This window comes from Culex pipiens, chromosome 1, assembly GCF_016801865.2.
Source record: "Culex pipiens pallens isolate TS chromosome 1, TS_CPP_V2, whole genome shotgun sequence".
NCBI lineage: Eukaryota > Metazoa > Arthropoda > Insecta > Diptera > Culicidae > Culex > Culex pipiens.
The window spans coordinates 109677159-109693139 of NC_068937.1; the positions used below are offsets into that span (position 1 = coordinate 109677159).

Here is a 15981-nt window from a genome sequence, read left to right on the forward strand (position 1 = left end):
CTTTGTCGGTGAGTAAAAGTTCCTTCTAAAAAGGAGGAACTGCTGGTAGCATTCGATTATGTCACATTCCAAACTTTTTTTGTGAGCTCCTTGTAACATGCAACGAGTTTGATGTTTCAATTAATATTTCCTTATGAATATTATTCATGGTAGTGTTCTCTGATTGCCGCTCATTTTACACGTTTTACGGTAACTTTTATGTAACATTTTAAGTAAGACAACGCAATAGAACAACTGATCAACCTCTTGAGAAAAGCATTTGCTTGTAAAAATAAATTATAAAATAAATTGCACTTTTGTTTAAACGACCCCTTTTTACATAAAAGTTACCATTTTGTTGCTACAATTGCTATGCAACAAGTTTTCAGTATGTAGTTGATTATAAATTTGAAATCTTGTTTTGAAATTAATTTTAGGTCAATGTTATCTTAACAAATGGAATTCATAACAGGTTATCCTTTAAAATCTATCTAATGAAAATTTAAAAAAATATTACGAAGAATAAATGAATTCGTTCAACTGCAAACTCGTTGAACAGTAATGAAAGAAGTAAATTGAAGTACAATGAACTGTGCTAAATGTTTGCTAAACTTTATCGTTTCTGCAGTTGAAATCTGCTCTATCAACTATTTAGGTATGCAAATCGTATTCCCCTAACGGCAGGTGTAAGAGAGCGTGAATGGCTAGAACATGGAAAAGTGTGACCGAAAAATAATCAAGTTGAAAACTTTCAGTAGTAAGCGTGTGAGTGGCACACGGTGGCCACGTGTAGTTACCGAATTGGTTTGGCACAGGTGGCTTGCGGACGACCTCGGGACCCCCGGTGTACTCGTGCCATCGATAGGTGCTTCTATATTCCGAATGGAGCTGCAAGTAGGAGAAAGAAAAAAGGGAGAGCAGATAAATTATGATGTAATAACAGTTTATTTTGCTGGAGAACACGCCAAAGTGCCAAACTGGACCGGACGACCGGCTGCATTAAAATGGATTTAATATGGAAATGAGGCGGGGATTTTCCTCGGTGTGCTGGCTGAGAACCATTTTCCTGGAACGGGTTCGCTTGGGGTTCGCCACAAAAGTTTTCCCAAGATACACAAACTTTACTGGTGGGATAGAAGCATGCAATAATCTAGGAAAGGGATTACAAATATTGGACAAGTTTCAGGTTTCCCAAACGAGCAGGATTTCAAAAAAATGAGCCTGTTTCCATTTGCAAAAACTATACAGCGTAAAATGTTGAATCATAAAATCAGTGAAGAGATTTTTCCTTTTGATTTAACATTTCTCTAACGTACTCTTACAACATCTTATATTATGATAAATCATAAATCATAAATCGTGGATCATGGATCATGGAGCATGGATCATAAATCATAAATCATAAATCATAAATCATAAATCATAAATCATAAATCATAAATCATAAATCATAAATCATAAATCATAAATCATAAATCATAAATCATAAATCATAAATCATAAATGATAAATCATAAATCATAAATCATAAATAATAAATCATAAATCATAAATCATAAATCATAAATCATAAATCATAAATCATAAATCATAAATCATAAATCATAAATCATAAATGATAAATCATAAATGATAAATCATAAATCATAAATCATAAATCATAAATCATAAATCATAAATCATAAATCATAAATCATAAATCATAAATCATAAATCATAAATCATAAATCATAAATCATAAATCATAAATCATAAATGATAAATCATAAATGATAAATCATAAATCATAAATCATAAATCATAAATCATAAATCATAAATCATAAATCATAAATCATAAATCATAAATCATAAATCATAAATCATAAATCATAAATCATAAATAATAAATCATAAATCATAAATCATAAATCATAAATCATAAATAATAAATCATAAATCATAAATCATAAATAATAAATCATAAATCATAAATCATAAATCATAAATCATAAATCATAAATCATAAATCATAAATCATAAATCATAAATCATAAATCATAAATCATAAATCATAAATCATAAATCATAAATCATAAATCATAAATCATAAATCATAAATCATAAATCATAAATCATAAATCATAAATCATAAATCATAAATCATAAATCATAAATCATAAATCATAAATCATAAATCATAAATCATAAATCATAAATCATAAATCATAAATCATAAATCATAAATCATAAATCATAAATCATAAATCATAAATCATAAATCATAAATCATAAATCATAAATCATAAATCATAAATCATAAATCATAAATCATAAATCATAAATCATAAATCATAAATCATAAATCATAAATCATAAATCATAAATCATAAATCATAAATCATAAATCATAAATCATAAATCATAAATCATAAATCACAACGAGTTATCAGAATTCGACGAACAAGTTTTTGCCTTCCTCACCTTACTGAGGAAAGGCTATAAAATCACTCGAAAAATGAACTTTTTAATTAAACCTCCTAGACCTACCTTCATTTGTACATGTCGACTCAGAATCACCAGCTTAGCAAATGGTTGTGTGTTTGGCTGTATGTAGACATGTGTACCGAATCAATGTCACTGGAATATCTCATCACTGGCTGAGCAGATTTTGACTGTATTGGCCTCATTCGATTCGTCTTGGGGTCCGTTAAGTCCCTATCCAAATTGATCAAATTAAGTAAAGCACATCAAAAAGGGTGGTTTTTGCATAAAAACCTGCCATATTATATATTTTTAGAAAGGTTCTGAAATCACCTTACTTGTGGATTAAGAATTTTCAAGATCTGACTTACCTATTTGAAACTACGAGCAGTTTAAAAAATGGTTTGAATTTACATAATCTCAATTTATTTCTCCACAGAGAGCCATGTATGAGGGATGTCATTTTCCTCAAAGGTGGTGTCTGTATAATATTGATAAAAAGTCTGTATGTAGTATGTTTTTTTACTCATCACTTATTTTTATTAGGACCTCATAGGTGCTGCGATCACGTTAGGGGAGATCCATAAACCATGTGGACACTTTAGGAGGGTTGGAATCACTCTATAAATGAGAGGAAGGCATCAACCAACTGAAGGTGGATTAAGTAACGTTTTTTTGAAAAATTGTTGGTTTTGACCATTTTTGACTAGTTTTTTGAAGTTTTAACCCTTAAACCTCAATCGTGTGCTTTTGAGCAAATTTTGCATTTTTTTTTGCTTTGTAAACTGCGTTAATAAGCTTTTGAACATAATATTTTTAAATGTTAGGTAAATTACTAAAAAGTCCGAATTTTACCTGAAATTCTGTAAACTTGTTTTGTTCAAAAAAAGATCGATTTGATCGGGGCAAAAAAAAATGAAATGAGTAATTCTCGCTGAGAGTGGACCACTATTTACACAAGGTGCTCAAAAATCAAAAGCAATGTACTTTTCCAATAGCCCCCACCAAGTTATGAATGAAACCATGTTTGGTTGGTTAAATTTGTCCTCACCTCGGCGCCACGAAGCCAAAACTTTTTTTTAAATTGGTAATTTTGTGACTTAGACGCGTCTACAAAATTGCTCATAACTTTGCAAAACTTCAACGAACCCTTGATTTTTAGGGGTGTTTTGGAAAGGAAATGAGCAGAGCTTTCGAATGAACTTGTCAGAAAAATACCGTTCCATACATTTTTTAGCCACAAAACACCAATGTATTTTTAAAAGTCATTTTTGAAGGCCGGCGCCCCGCTTTATCGAAAAACTGACAAATCCATTCGAAAGCTGAGACGATTTTACATATAGGACCAATAAATCTAAGGTGTATGTTCCTCCTATCTTTTTTAATCTAATTTTGATTCTGCGAGCGCAGCGCTCCGTTCGCATTTCGGGTACCCAAAATGTTGCAATTTGCTTGCCCCATTTTAAGGTTTTGTCAAAAAATAAAGGTGCTCACTTTTTAAATGATAGTTTATTGTCCAAGGATCAAAATGCACTTTCGATAATTGACCAATATTTATGTTTTTGTGTTCTTCTAGGCAATTTAATGTCGAAAAATTGTGTTTTTTTTACTTTTTTTTTGTAAAATGCTCACTTACAATTGGGTGGACTTTTTTTCAGTAGAAATAATGAATGTAGCATGTAGGAAATTTCACCACGGAAATTTTTCTCTAAAAGAAAACGTAATTTTGATACTCCAGTGCCAAGATATTTTAGTTTAAGTGAGAAAAAAATGCCAATTTTACAAAGCACGGCCTATTATTTACATGCGGCATATGTTTTGGAGGCCAGAGTATGGTTTCTTCTAGTTATTTTGGTCGCTCAATTCGGAACTGTTAAATTTCAGATTAACAGTTAAATTTGGAGCCACGCCCAAATGTTATTTGCGGTAATATGCTGTAGTTTTAATCGCTAGTGAATTCGGTCATATTGCATCTTTCGCTCACCTTTAATTGATAATTTTACTTACGGATTTTTTTTATGGAGATTGTTTTTTCAACTTCTGATTGTTTTGAGAGCCCTCGTGGCGCGGTGGTTAGTGGCTTCGGCTGCCGAACCCTAAGTGGCTATGGGGAATACATGCAAATAATATTTGAGCGTGGCTAAAATATCACTGTTCACTGCTTATCTAAATTTTGATTCCAGATCCGAATTCAGCGACCAAAATAACTATAAGAAACCATACTCTGGCCTCCAAAACATATGCCGCATGTAAATAATAGACCGTGCTTGTTAATTCTGAGAAATTTGTAAAATTGGCACTTTTTTTCTCACTTAAACTAAAATATTTTGGCACTGGGGTATCAAAATTACGTTTTCTTTTAGAGAAAAATTTCCGTGGTGAAATTTCCTACATGCTACATTCATTATTTCTACTGAAAAAAAATCCACCCAATTGTAAGTGAGCATATTACAAAAAAAAAAGTAAAAAAAAACAATTTTTCGACATTAAATTGCCTAGAAGAACACAAAAACATAAATATTGGTCAATTATCGAAAGTGCATTTTGATCCTTGGACAATAAACTATCATTTAAAAAGTGAGCACCTTTATTTTTTGACAAAACCTTAAAATGGGGCAAGCAAATTGCAACATTTTGGGTACCCGAAATGCGAACGGAGCGCTGCGCTCGCAGAATCAAAATTAGATTAAAAAAGATAGGAGGAACATACACCTTAGATTTATTGGTCCTTTATGTAAAATCGTCTCAGCTTTCGAATGGATTTGTCAGTTTTTCGATAAAGCGGGGCGCCGGCCTTCAAAAATGACTTTTAAAAATACATTGGTGTTTTGTGGCAAAAAAATGTATGGAACGGTATTTTTCTGACAAGTTCATTCGAAAGCTCTGCTCATTTCCTTTCCAAAACACCCCTAAAAATCAAGGGTTCGTTGAAGTTTTGCAAAGTTATGAGCAATTTTGTAGACGCGTCTAAGTCACAAAATTACCAATTTAAAAAAAAGTTTTGGCTTCGTGGCGCCGAGGTGAGGACAAATTTAACCAACCAAACATGGTTTCATTCATAACTTGGTGGGGGCTATTGGAAAAGTACATTGCTTTTGATTTTTGAGCACCTTGTGTAAATAGTGGTCCACTTTCAGCGAGAATTACTCATTGGTATTTCATGAAAATTTAACATGTTATCAAAGGAGTTCAAACATGGTAAATATGATTATGAACGCAGGAAAATGCATTTTAACTGGTTATCAGTTGATTTAACTAAAATTTTCATAAAAATTTGGATTTTTTTTCGAAAAAAAAAAATTTCGGCCCCTGATTAATCAGGCTGACTTTGAGGGGGGGCGACAAAAACTTTGAAGAATATTTGCAACGGCCTTAATTATAGTTGACTAACTATTTAAAACATTCTCTTTGAAGTACTTTAAACACGTCTCTTCCACGGTCAGTATGATTCCATACCATTCCATACTATTAATTTGTACTCTACATGTTTCCCCGGTTTAAGGTACATTAACATTCCTCCAATAAATATGTTCACATAAACAAGTATTCGTTCAATCTTGCGCTCAAATATATTCTACGCCTAAATACCGAAGCTTCCATCAAATCCTCAAAATTGCGAAATCCAATCCGACCCGCATTTTTTGTCAACGTAGAGCCCCCCTCCGACCGGTCAAGCGGGAGCCAACCCAAATGACGTAATTCTTGTGAAATATTGACTTTTCCTTGGCCGGAGCCAGCCAGTCAGCTCTCTGCTCTCCTTAATGTGTTTGCTCACATGTTTGGAGAAACTTTTTTGATAGCTCAACCGACGACCCTTGGCCTGAGAGTCCTCTTTTTTCTGTATTTATTTTTTTGCTGGATTTTCACAGTTAAAAAGAACTTAAATGGATTGTTTTCTCAGATATTTTTTTTTTGGTGTAGTTGAGTTATATTTTCAATAGCTTTGAATTCAACATTGCAGTTCATGATGCAAAAAATAATAATTTTATGGTGGTGGAAACACCCGATATTTTTCTCTGTGCCTTTTGTACGAATTGGTTTGACGAAAAGTACTAAAAAGGCTCGGCCCCAGGGAGAACAAAAAAAAAAAAAGAAATACTGGATGCATGTTTGGAGGCGAATTCCAAATCAAGATTGAGGTTATTACAGTCATGCCACTGGCAGCTGCACGCGACCACGACCAACAACCGAACCCCGAGAGCCAGTGTTTAGCGTGTCATGCTGCTCCTAGAACGAAACATCCAGTAAGAACTGAAAATAAAAGTCAAAATCATCGAGAGATATGCAATGTTAGTACATACTGCAGGATACATCGTTCTCCCATGGCAAACTGGGTTTCAACGTTAATTCAGTTGTCAAATGTTGAATGAGCTCGTAATATATAAGTTGTTTTAATTTTAGAAAACAAACACAATGACATAACTATTGATTCTGCCAAGAAATTGAAATAATAAACTGATTTCTGCCAAGAAATTGAAATATGATTTCCTGAAACCATCATTTTTATGATCCATGCTAAAACCCGTATTCATTCCGTAAACCCTGCAGAATCTCGTTAACGGTCTTAAAATGCCATTTATTATTTCATGTAATCCTTTTCAGCACATTTTGCTTCACTTGACCTTTTGCCGGTTCCCCCTTTCGTCGGTGTGCGTCATTAGCATTAAATTTCCGAAATGATCCTAGCAAAATTGAAACACAACCCTCCTTGCAAAGTCGAACGGGTTGTGTCTTTTTTGTAAGGCAAACACCTGCCGTTAAGGTACACCCACTAACGAGAGGATAGGATCCGGAAATAATTTTTCTGTTTCCTTTTTGCACCAAATTGAGTTTACATAATTTTGGGTTGAAAGGAATCGTCAACTTCAATTTTTTATTTTTTTAAACAAAAAAAACAAAAATAAAAAAAATAAAATAAAATTTTATGTAATATTACATGCATTAACATGTAGCCCAACAGTATGGAAATATAACTTGATCAGAAGTCAAACTCATATGAGTATACTATACACTAATTTTTCTCACAATGGTGATGTGCATGCTTTTTCGAATTTTGATATTTTGATTTGATTTTTCATATTTTGCAGTTACTTATGCTTTGATGCTCAGATTTCCCAGCTGACAGCTGACCTTTACATTTGGTGGATAGGGTCTTGAGTATCAAGTAAGCAGTAGAATAACTTTTTATGTGATGATTTTCAACAATGTTCGGATTTTTTACGGGTTTTATGTATATTTCAGGATTTAAATCATTTTTTTTTGCAACTCCAAAGTGAATGCCGCAACGGCCTACTTTTCTTAACAAAAATAACAGAATCGAAAAATAATACTTTTCGATACAAGAGCTGGAAAATTCAGCTTTTTTTTAGCAAGAATGTTGAACAAATTTGTAATTTTTCTACGTCTACGAGGTCTATTTTAGAAGTTCATTTTCCGAGTAATGTTAAAGGCTTTCCTCAGTAAGGTGAGCAAGGCAAAAAGATTGACGTATTGACGACATCGACAACAAGACGCGACCGGAACTATTTTCAGCTGAATTGTTCAATCCACCGAAACATTTTACATTCGTGACATCATGTCTCGGTCGCAATGGCAAATACCTCAAATTTCATACAGCCTTCCACGAAGGAAAAATTCGATTATGCTGGCAAACATCGTAACGGCTAGTGTACACCAGACATGAGCATCCAATTCGCCAAACACGAAAAAATTCCTTCCCACTTGGAGACTATCAAGTTTTTTCCACGTAGATGGAATATATTTGGCAGCACTTTCAGCAAACAAAAAAAAGAAATTCTTCTTCCAGTCCGACAGCGCCGACAGGATGCGGCACCACGAATCATGTGTTTTCCACCACAACCAAAGGGCCTTTGCACGCACACTAACACAGCAAGAAAAATCTACTCACACAGAGGCAACATTTCCCAGTGTAAGGAAAACGCAGCCTCAAGTTGTGTGCGTGTGTTTGTGTGGTATGAAAATGCCGGTGTAATTTTCCAATGTGCGGCTGTGCTCTATTAGTCCTTCCGACGGCATTTTCCCCCTCCCCTGCCACTCTTTATCAACCCGCAGGTGTGTCGTACATTGGCGTTTAAGTTTCGGTCGAGGGTTTTTTTTGCTCTCGAGGGAAATGAGCATATGTACGGCGAACAATGGGTGGAAGAAACCTCCCCTGGCGAGAAATGAGTGGCGAAATGTAGGTGAACGGATTATGGCTCGCTGGTTACATAAAAGTGGTTCTGAAAGTGGTATTGAATGGGAAAAGCATATTGAGAACCAAAAAGCTTCTGCAAGGTAGAAAGGCTCGTTGAATCTCAAAGGGTGGATTTGAAAATAGAAAACTGTTGCTACATATGTGTAAGCTGAAAAGAATTCAAAGAGATTCTTACGCATACGGTTAAATATCGATATAAGCAACAGCAAACAACATGCCCATTAGTTTTGGTGAGTAAATTGAAAGACTTTAAAAAATCACTTTGACTCAATCTCACCCCCACTGATTCCAGAAAATTATAAAACATTGCAAAATGCTTAACCCTCTACAACCTAACCCCGCCTTTAGACGGGCTTCGATCTAAAAAATCGCCAAAAATCCATTTTTTAAACCAATTTTTGATCTTTAAAAAGCATTGGAAAGAAGAAGTCTAAAAAATTTGGAAAATTTATGGGCTGGAAGTTTTACTTATTTTATGTGACTTTGCCAATGTTTTTAAAAATGAAATTTTTCTAGGGGTCAACTTTGGCTGTGTTTTTAACCAACATTTCCTATAATTTAAGCAAAAAGAAGTATGCAGTAATTTTTGTAGTGTCCCAGACTATGCCTCTACGCATTTTATTACAATTTAAATGATGATGGTGGCATTCTACTGTAAAAACGTGGAAAAATTAGTTAGGCAAAATGTTATTATATTAGGTGGTAGAATAAGCCAAATACTACCAAAAACAAACATTAACTAAACAAGATAAATGCAAATTAAAATACTAAAAAAAAAAACAAAAAAAAACATAAAACAAGAGAAGTAAAGTTTTTCGTAGAACAAAAGTTGCTCAAAATAACCTCCTGAACACGGGAAAAATAAAAAAATTCGAAAAAGAAATTTGGACAGTAGAGGGTTAACAAATTTTCTTTCAGCTATTGAAATTTTAAGCAAATTAGATTTAAAAAATCATTCATAATCAAAACAATCTTTTTCTAAAGTTTCATGTTGGATGATATTTGACAAAGATTTTTTCAAGCGAAACAAAGTAAATGGGCCAATGTAAGTTTGTAAACAAAAATTGTATCCTGCTCACGTCAGAGGATAATTACATTTGGAGTAAGCAGGATACACTTTTACTTTAAAAACTCACTTTGTCCCTTTAAAATTGTTTTGCTTGATTTCGAATTTCGTGGCATTTTACGGTATTTACCAAATTTCACGGCAAACGTTACGAATAACGTGGCTGTCTGGAAATCAGGATGAATCACTAGCCCTTATCATAAATGTTTCCATACAAGTCTCAATGTAATGTTGGGAACTGGTAAGGGTTGCAAAAATATCAAACTAGGGGAACAGCATCTAATTCCAGCGTGCCTCTAATTTTGGCAGGTCAGAACTTTGTCATTCAATTAAGGCTGATTAAAAGCGTTTTCAACTGAAATCGAGTGATAAATAGCTCAATAAGAAGTGAGCAAGCAAGATTCTATCAAAAGTTTTGCAAAATTAGTTGTTTAAATAGTGAAAATCAGCAAATTGGATGGAGTTATGAGCGAGTGCTTAACCTGCCAAACATACGAGATTTTCCCCTATCAGCTCTCAGTAACCCGAAGCAAATATTTTTCAAAGTTTTTGTCCCTCGGCTCTGGTCACGGTCGAGAGGGGGAGGGGGGGGGTGGCATTTTACACTAGTTCAGTTGTTTTGCAATCATTGCTTTTCAAAAAAATGTAAGATTTGACGAAAACAAAAAAAATAGCTAAAAAAAACTTTTCCCGATGATAAACATAGAAAATTTTCAAAAATTCAAAAGATTTTTAAATCAACCCAAACATGCTTAAAAATGATGACAAAAACTTGTACCAGCTTTATCAAGCCTGAAAACTCATGCCCCAAGTACAATGGTCGCTTTTTCGCGAAAATTGACTTTATTTTTACCATTACACAAATGGTAATTTGACGAAACGATGTTCGAGGATTTTTAAGGTTACCATTGCTAACCACCCTCATCTCAAACGGTCGAACTTTAAGAAAAATGGTAGGGTACCATTTCCGATATGGTATTTTAAAGGTTTTCCTACCATTTTTCAAATAGTGGTTACGATCTCTGAAATGTTGAGAAAACCATTTAACGCATAGTTTTTTTAAAGTTCTCGTTTATGCGGGAACTGCTCTTCTCTCTGTATTGATACTCTCAGCGCTGAACATAGCCGAACACGTTTTTGTGTTTACACACTCGCGTTTAACATTTTCCTTTTCTCTCTCATTCCCGCTTTCACGATAATCCAACCGTAACAGCGTTTAACCACAAAAGCCGCCACAAAAACCGATTCGGCAAGCCCAGTTTAACGGGACGTCAGGCGTGGTCGGCTCCTAATCGCCGTCTCACGTTCTTTCATGGCAGTTTTCGGAGAGATTGAGAGACTCAGTGGTGAGCGTAGTCGAGGAAAAGGGGAGGAGTGATAGAGAGAAAATTCCATCGCTACAGTGACGGTCGCTAACTCTCTGCTGTTTTGGTGCAGAAATTATGAAACGCTTTTTCTATCACTCATTTGCAACACTGGGGCTGGTCATAAAAAATGGGCATATACATATTCGAAATAAAATATCTCGAGAAAGGATTTTCTGGTCGATTAAGTATCTTCGGCAAAGTTTTAAATTATGATTAAACCCAGTCAGAAAAAGAAGAACGTTTAATAATACAGTATTGACCATTAAATTTGTATCGCTAAAATGTTAATGCCCAAAAAACGGGAAATAGAAAAGGCTTGTTTAGCACTAGAGTTTAGGATGGAAATCTGGTACCAGAGATATTACATTTCTCTAGCTCTCACAAGAACTACTTTAAAAAAATCTGAAAAATTGGAAGCATTCATACATTTAGGGAATATGGAAAAAAGACGTAAAACTTAAAGAAAATAATAGCTTTTGTTTTGAATTCTTAAATATTTTGCATTTTTATTAACAATTGCATGACTGTTATCATGCCATAAGAACATTGTGATACTGTTTTCTTGGAAAATTTGACTATTCAGCTCCATTTGTAATTTTTTGTGCTAGCTCTAACATATCCGATGATTTTTCGAACTGCTTTTGCAATTGTCATTCTAAAAAAGAAAAACCAACATTTTCCAAACAAAATTCCTCTCGACCTAGTTCGCAAACTCATAACCTATCATCTAAACCCCCTAATCTTATGCCCCTACCAGCTGTTTCTCCTTCCAGAGGATCTCTTTCGAGTGAAAGGAAAATCTCGAAGGAAAGCGCAATTCGTCGTAGGAAGCCAACCGACTTCCAACCAAACGATGATAAATGGGCAATATTCTGCAGAACAAATTCCGCCCCCTTAGATTCCTTGCAAGTAGCGGAGTGTAAGCGCACCTATATTGTGACTGACTGAAGCTAGCATTCGTGAATGACGCATTCGGTTCTAGATATGAAGCACTTGCCATTTCCTGAGAGTACCAGACAGGAAAATATGTAGAACAAACACAGACGCATTCGCACCCTTAGGAAAAAAGGGGAGGGTGGCCCGATTCAAAAAAATGCTCGCGGAACGTGGGGTGAAAAATTGCGATTATTCTTGGAGGGCTGGCTGCTTGGAAGAGTGTGCAGGGCAGGATTTTTTTCCATTTTATGAGAATGGATTTTGATGTTGCTAAATTTAAATTTAAAATATTTAGGTGAATGGTTACTTTCTATTATCATACAGAAATTTTGTTTTGAGAATTTAAAGCAGGCCTATGGAGTCGGAGTCAGGGTCGGTATAGTAGGCTATTTTTGGAGAACTGAAGTTGGAGTCGGAGTCAGAGTTACTTAATCTCCAGAAGCCGGAGTCGCTAAATTTTCAGAAACCGGAATCGAAGTCGGAGTCTTAATCGTATGCGCTTGAACTTTACAAAAATTTCATTTGATTTTTCTCTTTTTTATAATAACATTATTTCTAGAGTTTTTATTAAAGGTCCCATAAGCTATTATCTTTAATATGTTTGTAAGACCTATTAAAAAAAACTCTAGATTTTATTATTAAATCTTTGCATCAATAGGATCGTTTTTATATCAATTGGAATAAATCGGGAAATTTGCATTCCAAGCTTGTTTACAAACAAACGTTGAAATAAACAGAGAGCAATTTATTGTTTTGAGAATTACGAAATATTTTCTGACGACGCACTGACATCCAAAGGAACCTAAACTAAAGATCAGTCAGATCTCATTCTGGGACAGCGGGACATTGGTACAGCGGATTTAGCCATGTGTGTGTACAATAAACTGTCCCCCTTCAGACTGTAGTCCCGATTCATCCCAGTTGACGGATAACTATTTGAGATTTGCGGATATCCGAATGGCTGAAAGATTCTGATACCAGAAGTTTTGAAGTAGCTAGAGGAATCATCCGGATACTCATGGATAATGAAAATAATACATGAATCTGGAGCTCCAATTTTTTTTGTCTGTTTAGACATCAGTTTGCATATTTGTTTATCCGTATTTATACCAAATTCCAACCAAGTGCTAAAAAATTTTAAGTATTGATTTTTTCAGTTTTTTTTTAACTTGATTATTAAGACGATTCAACTTTTTGTTTTTGGATGCGTTTATCCTAATCCTAATTTACAAATATCCTGATTAAGATCTAGCTGATATCCGAAATCCAATCCACGACAATCTGGATAACTATCCGCACTATCTGTGAATCTTGATACCTGATAAATATTAACGATATGAAGTCATCCTAAGAAATCATGTGATCACGTGAATCCCAAATTTTAAGCTAGTTTACTCCGTATCCATGGAAAGCACGTACAATTATTCAGATATGTGTTGATGCGGACAGTATCCGGATTAACAATCCGGTGTTGGATATCTGGATATACCTATAACGATTATATCTGATTTAAAACCACATCCCTGATCCCTGAATTCAGTTCTTATTTTTATTTTTGGCATTCAAATTGTTTTCAGATAAACAATTTTGAACAGTCCTCAACCTGTTAGGGGAATGATTCCAATACCGTAAAACGGGGTGACTTTGATAGCCGGGGTGACTTTGATAGGTTTGCGATTTTTCCGCAAAATGAAGAGTACAATTAAAATACCTAAGGAATGGTTTAGAATCATACTGACCGTGGTAGAGAAGTTCAAAAGTTTAAAAAGTTAGTTAACTATAGTTAAGAAAATGTTGATGCAAGTCATTATTTTAAACTTCTCTAAGTGTCATGATTTCCTCAATAAACATGATTTTGAATCGGAAAACGGAATGCATATTCGGATTCTTTGGACAATTTTCCATAAGGAGAAGGTTAAATAAGTTTGTAAATAATAAATAATGTGTGTTTTTAAAACACAATTAAAAAAAATCTCCAAATTTATAGGCAATCTCAGTTGAACAAATATCATGTAAAATGTGAAAACTTGTGATTCGTGCTTCGAATTCAGTATAAAATGCAATATAAATCGATAATTTTATAAACAAAACTAGTTTTAACAAATTTCTGGTAAAGTTCTGACTTTTTAACAATTTTACATAAAATTTATATGTTTTTTGTTTAAAAGCTTATAAATTTAGTTAACTAAATATAAACATTGTTTTTTTTTCTTAAAAACTATATTAGCTACCTTAGTGAGGGTACATTTAACGTACAAATAAAGTTTGAACATCTTAAATATGATTTTGTCAAGAAAAACTATGGCTATCAAAGTCACCCCAAAATTTAAACTAAGAATTTTTAACGTAACTATTTTTCTAAACACTATTGCAAAAACTTTTTTTCCAAAAAAGTGCATGGACTTTGTGTGGCCTACCCCAGTACATGTTTTAAAAATAATAATTTTGAGAAAAACCTTACCTGTTGGAAAATATTACAAAAACAAATTGAAATCCTATCAAAGTCACCCCGGTTTACGGTACCCAATTTATGAAAATGTCAGAGCGTGACAACACTCGATCGCACTCACCTTATCTACAGGCATTGAAGGACACGCTCTACACAGATTCCAAAATGATCCGATCATGAAGGCTGGTTTCCCTGGATAAACAGGTCACACACCAAAGAAGAAGAAGAAGAAGTTGTGAAGCAAAAAGGACTCCGCGGTCGACTAGGAGGTACTCTCGCTGAGCACGCACACCAGAGTAGTGAGAGTGTGTACTGACGAAGAGATGTCCTGAACCTCTCGACTAGGTGATGCTGATCCCTTCTTTATTCTTTTCGTAAGGAAGTTTCGTCTTCCGAATATTTGCTCCGCCGTTTGCTTGCGCACGGTTGAGGGGTTGTTACGTATGGGCCTCACACGCGTCACCGTTGCCGTCTGTCCGCCACCCAAGTCGATAATCCGCGGTTATCGATTTTCTTCCGGGCCCTCCTCAATCAAACGCGACCGCTGCTGCTGCTGACGAGGGTAGTGTTGCTGCTTCTTCTGGAGTGGGCGTTCAGTGAACCAATAAATGAGATCATTTTCCACGGGAGGCGCTTTTCTTCAAAGTAATCCTTTTAATTTTTAATCTCTCTGGTGGAGAAGCCTCCAAAGGTACACCGACAAGGTCGTTTTTCCTTCCTTTTTTGCACACGCACTTTTGATAATTCACCACATGCTTCCACGAACAATTTTCCCTGCAACGACTGTGTAGGTAAGGGGTTTACCCACTTTTCCTATCGGGACCGTCGAACGCGCAGCAGACAGAAATACCCAATCGATAAATTTTCTTCCACAACACTTTGGTGAACCACTTTTGCTTGTTCTTTCACTTCTTCTTGCAGCAGGAGGGGAAAAATGGGCTTTTCCTTCCTTTTTTCACCTCCACTAGACGGGGGGTTAAAAAGTCCCCAAAAATTGGGAAACTCCCAAAATTGCGCACGAGAAAACCCTAAATTTTAAAACCACGATTCAAGTTTTCCCAAATTTTCCAACGAAAGAAAGGAAAAATCACAGTCACACACACAAAGACACTGCCTGCTGGCTCTGCCTCTGCAGATGTATCGATTGTATGACTGACTGACTGCTCCTTGGCTTGGCTGGACGATGTCGGCGATGTTGCACGGATGGTGGCTGGTGAGGAATTGAACGCACAAGGAAAAAGGACGTCCCCAACGACGTCCTCCAAGTTGGCTCGACCGGTTTGGGATAAAAAGGGGTTGCGCGTTTATCCGGAAGTGCCGTAAATAGAGAGAGCGAGTAAAGTGAGAGTGTCAGTGGGAGAGGGGGTGGAAAAATCGATAAAACTCCGTGCGAGAGCTTTTATCTGACAGGAGAGGGAGTGGGAAAAAGCCGGTTGTCGTTGTCGGTGATCTGAGCAAAATGATGTTAGTATGCGTTATTGATAATATCGTTGGAATGTTTAATAAAG

General features: G+C 35.1%; 1 protein-coding gene across 9 annotated transcripts in view; it reads right to left on the reverse strand.

Moving 5' to 3' along the window:
• Positions 1–15697, reverse strand: part of LOC120425714 (uncharacterized) — a 54515-nt gene extending 38818 nt beyond the window's left edge. For 6 of the 9 annotated variants that reach the window (XM_039590318.2, XM_039590319.2, XM_052706221.1 and 3 more), the window contains exons 1-2: positions 14595–15697; positions 777–867 (exon numbers count right to left, since the gene is read on the reverse strand). In XM_039590318.2, coding sequence (XP_039446252.1) covers positions 777–867; positions 14595–14651 — 148 coding nt within the window. In that variant the 5' untranslated portion in view covers positions 14652–15697. The remainder of the gene's footprint in view (positions 1–776; positions 868–14594) is intronic. The other 3 variants (XM_039590313.2, XM_052706219.1, XM_039590322.2) reach the window with 3 other exon arrangements.
• Between the last annotated feature and the right edge of the window lie 284 nt (positions 15698–15981).